At 37.4% G+C, this 8909-nt stretch overlaps 1 protein-coding gene across 2 annotated transcripts in view; it reads left to right on the top strand.

Annotated features, from left to right (window-relative positions):
• Window positions 1-546: 546 nt before the first annotated feature.
• JAKMIP2 (janus kinase and microtubule interacting protein 2) overlaps window positions 547-8909 on the top strand; it is a 41623-nt gene continuing 33260 nt past the window's right edge. For both annotated transcript variants that reach the window (XM_070933951.1, XM_070933950.1), the window contains exon 1: window positions 547-675. In XM_070933951.1, coding sequence (XP_070790052.1) covers window positions 547-675 — 129 coding nt within the window. The remainder of the gene's footprint in view (window positions 676-8909) is intronic.

Raw genomic sequence — 8909 nt, 5'->3', positions numbered from 1 at the left:
TCAAAGAAAAACCAGAAAGTCCAGTTGCCTCTTGAAAAAGCACCTTTGGGATAATCCTGTGCTGGTTTTGCATTATATTATCTCTATGGAAAGAAAAAAGATTAGTTTTGGTGCAGTAGGGCAGTCCACTAGCATTTCCTGTAGTCAAAAATAAAATGTTACTGTGGAAAACATTTACATTAGGGGCAATATTTCTTCCAAAGACCAAATGTTCAAAATTGTTTATTTGCCCAAGTAGATGGCAACGCCCAGCTTACTTTGGCTGATACTATAAAAATAAGCAGAGTAGGCCTAAATGGATACTTGGATGAAATCCCAGGCTGTGAATTTTGCAAGCTAATCATGATATTTTCTTTGTTGTCAGTCATTTCATTTTTACTAACAAATATACTGTATCATTTTTGACAGGACTGCCCAAGGAGCTAATGAGAAGGTGTAATGTCACCTTGTAGATGTCACAACATGTTGGATGGAAAGAAATAAAAAAAATGGATATTTCAATTTGAAAAAGGATTCTCACACACAGATTCGCAATTGCAAACAGCCATGTCCAAAAAAGGGCGCAGCAAGGCTGAAAAGCCTGAAGTTCTGATTATGTCCTTACAAGCAGCCAATGAAGATCTCAGGACTAAGCTGACGGATATTCAAATTGAGCTTCATCAAGAGAAGTCTAAAGTGAGTAAAGCACTGATACCAGGGGATTTAAATGTTGCATGGCAAATTATGAAGTTTCCTCACTTCACTCTGGAAGAGAGGAAGAATACTAGAAAAATACATTTTATTTATTGCTGACATTTGCCAGAGTAAACATAAAGGGGAACTCAATCAATGAATTACAGCTGAGTCAACACTTGTCTCCAGAGCATACTTGTTTTCCACCTATTGTCATTTTACTGTGGCTCAGTACAGAAAGATTTCTGTCTAAAATTGGAATATTTTTTAAAGATTCAAAATGGAATGGAATGTTTTTGTTACCTGTTGTGGGGGAAAAGATCATACAAAGGATCATACAAAACAAAAATGTGGGGGAAAAAACACGTCTCCTATAAGGAACAAATAGGAAGATTGTACTAAGTACATATATACTATAAGCAGCACTTCCTCATAGTTCTTAGGAAAACCGAAATATGGGATTCTTGAAGTTCTCTAAGCTTGGTTGTTTTCTTGCAGACATTTCATTACCAGCCTGGGTAACATCATCAATGCATGGGTAAATAGAGTTTGTTTATATTTAGCAGTCTTGGTTGGAGAGTGGTTTTAGGCAGTGGTTTCTACTTTGATGGTTCCTTAATCAGGAACACTTTGCATACATACTTTTTAACATCTCTGTTTGCAGAAAAAACAACGTTCAAATGTTTCTTGTAGTTATTTAAGATTTTTTTTCTGTTTGTACTTTAGGAGTTTTTTTCCATTTTTCCTTACAGAACTCTTCTAGCTCAGAAATGTGTTTAAAGATCTTTGAATGTGCTATGTATTGGAACCTCTCCATAGATTGTTGTCTTACTGTTTTAGTTTTAATTTCTTCACTGGATGAGTTTCTAGATATTGATATTTGATTGATCCATCCCTTCTTCCATTTGCACAATATTTGCACAATATTTCCTGTGCCGCATACTGTAACTTCAAACAATCTTGGGCCACCCCTGTGCTTAATGACTGACAAACGTTCTTCAAATGTTTTGCCCTTATTTTCCAAATATATATTTTTTGTGGTAGCAACTAAACAATTCAATTTTTGTTTCATCAGTCCAAAGTACTTTGTTCCAAAGAATTTCTTGTTCATTAAGACATTATTTTGCATACTTTAGAAAATTATTTTTGTGATGGGTCTGAAGGAAATGTTTCCTTTTGACAATTCTCCCACTGTTGTATAAACATTATTGGATGGTAGACAAGTACTTCAGTGTCAATTAAACTTCACAGCAGGGCATTTCTGGGTTCTGCTTGACAGAATATTCTGTACAATATTCCTCTGCCCCATTCTGAAACTGTTGTTCAAGGAAAGGCTGGGCATTTAATAAAATGTGAAGAGGCTGAAGCCCAGATAGCCATGCAAAATATTCAAGAAGTTGACTTTGCTTTCCTGCATTTCACCCAAGCAGAGCTGACCTGTGTAAGGCAGTTCTCAGCTGAGAAAGTTTAAGGAGTCTAAGGTGGCTAGAGATTTTGTTGGGAGACTTTCTTTCTGGAGCGCTTACAAAGTCACCTTTGTTTTGGCATAGGTGACATATCCTTTTATGCAAAGCAAGATAAATAACTTTCTCCTTTCATCCCCTGGAGGAAGGAAAAGATTCCATATAGGTTCTATACCAATCTGTTATTGTTGAGCTGTAAGAGGACAGGAAAGTTCATTCTGAGTTTTTCAGTAAGGATAAAGTAATGATATAAGGAGAAGGTTTTGTGAAATTTATTTATTTATTCATTGATTCGATTTGCATGGCTGCCCATCTCAAACCAGTGACTGAGTGCTGAACAAGCATAAAAACAATTAAAACAAGATAGGATGGGAGGCTTTCCTCTTCAATTATCTGTCATTCATGTTATCCCACCCCCTCCAGAGTTTTTCAGAGAGACAGTCCAATCCTTTGCCTGGCTTGAATTCCTCATCTTTTCTTAAAGGTTGTGCTCAATTGTGCATTGTTGTTGTTATTGCTGTTGTTAAATAAGACAGCATTTACAGAAATTCCCTGTCTTCCTCACTCAGTCTTTGTATCACCTCTGCATTCTCTATTACCTCATTTTGCTCTGTGCATGGATCATGCTATTTTAGTATCCTTCTTTGAGGGGCTGTCATCTTCAGTCTTTCAAACAACAACACTGGTTTTGAGACTATTTTTGCTCTTTTGAAGTAGATTTTTCTTCTCCTTTTTTCCAGAGAGAGATAATTGACTTCTGTGACCCAGACTTTTTCATTCTTTGCCAGTAATCATTCTTTTTCTGGGAAAACAAACCTAAGCCACCATTAGACTCCATAATTGAGCAGCAGTTTTTTAGCTTGCACAGAGTCTTTCATCATGAAAACCTTTAAGGGTTGGTTATTTATCAAGGTTACCATTTACCTCAGAGGACAATTTTCTGAATTTCGGTTTCTTGCACCGTAGGACAATTGGGATGAAAGAAAGATGCTCTTGTGCTTAGCTGTAGCTAAAGGATAACATACCCCAGAGCACTGCTAATTTTATCCTTCCATAAGTGTCAGGGTTCAATTTGCAGCCCACTTTAATAACAGAAAATCATGTCAAATCAGTGCATAATCCTGCACATTATTTACACATGGAAGTTCTGCTGCAATCTTGAATGGCAATTCATTTTTTGTCATTGATACAAATGTTTTAGCACTCAGACAGAAATTGGCTGATTTATTTAAGAGCTATGGGATAATTGCCCAGATTCTAGAAGGCAGGGGTAGGAGCAGGTTAATTTGATGAATGCTACATTTTCATCTACCCAGATAACTTTTATGCTAAGAATTAAATATAAAAGAAATCGATTCTCATGTTATATCTGTGTGTGTGTGTGTGTGTGTGTGTGTGTGTGTGTGTGTGTGTGTGTGTGTGTGTTTACATCTAAAGATGTTTGGACTTCCTAGTTATAAGAAAGAGATTGAAATATTTTCAGTGCCTGGGCAACCAAATCTGCATGTAAGAGGGCATTGCTCTGGGTCAGTGGAAGTTTAAGTAGAGAAGAAAAAATTGTGTTATTCATCACTGTTAGTTTTTAATTTTTGTAATAACAAGAAAGCTGCTCATGGATAGCAATCTCATGTATTCTGAAACAAAAGATTAAATGAGATCCTTTTTCCTTAAATTGTACTTCTGGGCTGCATCCAACATTGCCCAAGCAAATCTTCATTCATGCATTTTTCATTCTTTTCTTCTTAACTGCAGCTTCCTGAACAAACTTTGTTTAAGAGGTTCCCCCAAATCCTTAACAAATGTGACTGTGTCTAAAGAGCCAAAGCTAAATGCCAAGAGGGTAGAATGACTAATGTTTTAAAGGCCACACAGAGATATTCTGTCCTTTCCTGTCCTTTTACATTTATTTGTTTATTTGGCCATCCAACTCTACAATAACTATGGGTGACATACAGCAAAAACAATCATATAAAAATCCAAATGACAGAAGAAAAATTACCATTAAAAGATCTCATCATGCAGGACCTGCCCCTCTGATAGCCAGGCTGGGCTATCAACATAACAATTTTAAATTGGGTTTTAAATTTAAATTTTAATTTAAATTTTAAATTCCTGGGGTTTTAAATTGAGCTGAATTCATTTAATAATTTTAAACTATTTTAACTGATGTTGTCTTGTGTCTTGTGTCTTGTCTTGTGTTTTTAATAGGCTGTACACCGCCCTGAGTCCTTCGGGAGAAGGGCGGTATAGAAATAAAATTCTTCTATTATTCTATTCTGATCTAAGATTTGAAGAAATAGACAGGCAGGGGTGAAATCCAAAATTTTTCCCTACCGGTTCTGTGGGTATGGCTTAGTGGGCATGGCAGGGGAAGGATATTGCAAAATCTCCATTCCCACCCCACTCTGGGGCCAGCCAGAGGTGGTATTTGCCGGTTCTCCAAACTACTCAAAATTTCTGCTACCGGTTCTCCAGAACCTGTTAAAACCTGCTGGATTTCACCCCTGGTTTCAGGGCACTTGAATCCAGGTAAGGGGGTCAGAGACATCTTGAGAGTGGGGATGGGGTTACAGAGACAGGCACTCCAACAGAGAAGACATGCTTTATTCATCAGGTAACACGGGTGGGACCTGGAGCATGTCAACAGTGCCTAATCATACAGTTGGGCAGAAGCCACAGGAGACAGATGATCCTTTAAATGACTAGGCCTTATACTATTAAGGGCTTTATTAAGAACTACTACAAATGAATGCACTCCTACTTAGTTTAAATCCTAATACCATAAAAATAGGTGCACACTCATTAACTAAGAGGAACACCTAAATATATAGAACATATGAAAGCAATGAAATATATAGAAGAATAATGTCTAACCTAGTGGTAGTGTTATAGCCTCTAGCTATAGCTTTGGCTCAGAATCATCCCTTGTTGTAAATGTTTTAAAAATGCACAAAGGAAAACTAAGCAATTATTTTTAATCCATTTCTTTCCTTGTTAAAAGAGTATAAAGTTTTTCCAAGGAACTCAGAATAATCTATCAGGAAATCGCCCCATTTTATGTTCATAAGGACTTTCTGAAAAAGGTTAGACTGAAAGCAGATCACCATTCATTATGCTGAGTCAACCTTGAGCCAGTCATGATTGGATGCTTGGCTGTGGTCAAAGTTTGTGTCAAACACCCAGAAAATCAGGAGATTCAGACAGTTCAAATGAGTACAAAGATTTATTGCAAGCTTAAGTTCTCAACAAGAATTTGGCCAAGTGGACATTAAGGGAATTTTTTTTTTATTTGATTTATATGCCGCCCTTCTCCGAAGACTCAGGGCGGCTTACAATGTGCTCAGCAATAGCCTTCATCCTTTTTGTATATTTATACAAAGTCAGCTTATTGCCCCCACAAACTGGGTCCTCATTTCACCTACCTTAGAAAGGATGGAAGGCTGAGTCAACCTTGAGCCTTGGCGAGATTCGAACCCTGCAGTAATTGCAGGCAGCTGGTCTTAAGCAGCTTAATAACAGGGTGCCTTAAACCCTTGTACTACCAAGGCTCTTGGTAGAGAGCGGGGGTTAAGAATAGAAAGGAATTCAAGGTGGCTGGACTTAGATCTCCAGCAGGCGTGAAGGGACTCATGACTTATAACACATTTGACCCCTCTCTCGGGCTCAGCCTGGTCATCTCCTATAGTTTTCTGCAATACTGCATTCTAACCACTGTGCCACCAGGGCTCTTTGAATTAAATGAGGGACTTGCTCATGAAGCATCACTATTTCAAAGACCAGGGATGATAAATGGGAATTTTCCAGCTCTGACTAGAATATGGTTGAACTAGAGAATGAGGCTGAAGAATTATGACAAGATTATCTAATAAAATATAAGGAAATGCTAGTCAACCTCAGCCTGACTCAACACCTAAAGAATCTTCCAAGACAGATTGTTGGATAGCTGCCAGTGTATTTGGAATTATTTATTTTTTATTTGTTTTGATATTACAGCATTGTATTGTGTATGGCTTTAATTGTATTCTAATATTTTAATGACTTCTATAGTATAAACCTCTATGAGTCACAGGATTTGGCAGGATATATACCAGTGGTGGGTTGCCCCCAGTTCGCACCGGTTCTATAGAACCGGTAGTAAAACCAGCAGGAGGCTCCGCCCACTGACCCCGACATCATCAAAACGCTTCTGCGCACACACAGAAGAGCATGTGTGCGTGTGAGCGAAGCAAGCATGTGTGCACAGCCCTGCTGCGAACCGGTAGTAAAGGTAAGTAGAACCCACCCCTGATATATACATAAAATAATCTGGAATGTCCCCAAATCCACAGCAGTGAACATATAAGTTGTATTGACAGCTGATTATTGTATCAGTTATATTGACAATCAGAGGGCGAGCCTTAGGAGACAATTTGAAAAATAAAAGAAAACGGGAACCTGCTGAAATTACTCAAATTAAAATGAAATGGAATGGAAGACAGGCAATAAAATAAAATACGATTATAAATAGTGTATATTTATATTATTTAGGGTTACACCTAATCACATTCTCTTCCACATGTATGTCTTCATTCCTTTCTTATTCCCTTCATGTGAAATACTGAATTTTGCTTGCATAAAATATATTTAAAAAATTTTTTAAAAAACCTAACAATTGTCTCTAACTTTCGTCTGTCTTCGTTGATGTCTATACTGTTTCATAAAGATTTTACCATGACCAGTGTATAACAGCAAGGAACCTGGTGGTCCTGAACTATAGCTGGCAACCTTTGTCATCATTACCATGCTGAATGTATCTATGAGAATTGTAATTCAGAAACATCTAAAAGGTCACAGGTTCCTCATCCCCATATTACACTGAGTTAGTTAATTTGAAGTTACCAGTGGCATTTTTTTTCTGTCAGATTTTTCCTCATTTCCTCCATAACTTTCATTTCCCCCTAATTATTGCTCTATTTGTTGAACTATTCAAAAGACAAAGAAAAATCTTATATAATTAAAGCAGAATTTTTTTATAGAATGTTTACAGAAATTTGTCAGTCTTAACATTAAATCAAAATGGTGCCTCAGAAATTTTCCATTATTGAACTGTGTTTGTTATTGTTGCATTGCATTTGTGGTCTACCTCATGAGGTTGCTGAAAGCCTCTTACCTTGCAAAAAGGCATTATGTTATTTTCAAATGTACCATGAAATATTTATAGGGACAAGCATTATGATTCTTTTGAACTCCGTGTGGAGGAAGCAAGATCTACTGTATGTTGCTCTTGGGCTGATAGAGAGTGGAAACTGTAATCATAATTTCAGGTTGGGATTTATACACACTGCAGGAGGCTTGTCATCAGATTTCAGATAAATGAAAGGAAAAAACTGTTATCTAAAGGCTAGACTAGATATGACATTTATCACATGGTTAGCTAAGGCAAAGCATAAAAAAATGACAGCAAGATAATGAGAATGCCACACTGGAACCGTGGCAAGCAGATAACTGCCTCTTCACCTATATTATCACTTGGGAACCCTAATTTCTCTTCATACAACTTTTACTCCCCCACCATAATAAAAAGCTTGTATGGAGAAAGTCACCAACTGAATAGTTTATACTTTACTATCATTTCATCATCATTCAGTTTTTGTTGTTTTATATTTTCCATCACTTTTAAACATTCCTGACTTTTTACATGGCCAATATTTTGAGTAGCTTTTGCACATTGAGGTATATATCTAGGAATAAACTTTTTAAAAAATTATCTTTAAGTCATGATTAGACAATTTGGAGCTCATGATAACTAATATTCCCAGGACATATTCCTTGAGATCCACTGAACCTCTTGCCATGATTTTTTAAAGTATTATCCTATGATTAAAGACATAAGGAGCTCTGGTGGCTCAGCAGACTAAAGCACTGTTATTAACATCCACTTACATCTGCTGCCTGCAATTACTGCAAGTTCAAATCTCTCCAAGGCTCAAGGTTGACTCAACCTTCCATCCTTTCTAAGGTAGGTAAAATGAGGACCCAGATTATGGGGGCAATAAGCTGACTTTGTATAAATATACAAAAGTATGAAGGCTATTGCTTAACACATTGTAAGCCGCCCTGAGTCTCCGGAGAAGGGTGGCATATAAATCAAATTAAAATAAATAAAATTAAATTAAAAAAAATGCTGATTTGGGAATTGGTCCTGTCTATTTTAATGAAAAGAAGGACTAGGGGTAACATGATAGCAATGTTCCAATATTTGAGGGGCTGCCAGAAAGAAGATGGAGACAACCTATTTTCCAAAGCACTGGAAGGCAGAACAAGAAGCAATGGATGGAAACTAATCAAGGAGAGAAGCAACCTGGAATTAAGGAGAAATTTCCTTACAGTGAGAACAATTAATCAGTAGAATAACTTGCCCCCAGAATTTGTGGGTGCTCCAACACTGGAGATTTTTAATAGAGATTGGATTACTATTTGTCTCAAATGAAACAGGTTTTCCTGCTTGAGCAGGAGGTTGGACTAGAAGATCTGCAAGACAGGACAGTGCGGTTCGCACTGGTTTGGGCAAACCTGTAGTTTAAAAAAGCTTCCGGTTCATCCGAACCAGTATTTCTGACAATCAGCTGTGCTGCGCGATTTATATTCACTAGAAAGCAAGAAATCCTGCTTTCTAGCGAATCTAAATCACGTGGCGTAGCTGTTCCCCCCCCAGCTGTTCTACTTACCTTCAAAAGGGTCCTTTTTCCACGTGAAGCATGCGTTTGGCACATACTGTGCATTCACGCGCACACA

The sequence above is a fragment of the Pituophis catenifer genome, unplaced genomic scaffold (assembly GCF_029215685.1).
Source record: "Pituophis catenifer annectens isolate HBS135680 unplaced genomic scaffold, rPitCat1.0.hap2 SCAF_2, whole genome shotgun sequence".
In the NCBI taxonomy this organism is placed as follows: domain Eukaryota; kingdom Metazoa; phylum Chordata; class Lepidosauria; order Squamata; family Colubridae; genus Pituophis; species Pituophis catenifer.
Note: the sequence above shows the minus strand (reverse complement) of the source record. Positions and strands in the feature narration are given on the sequence as shown.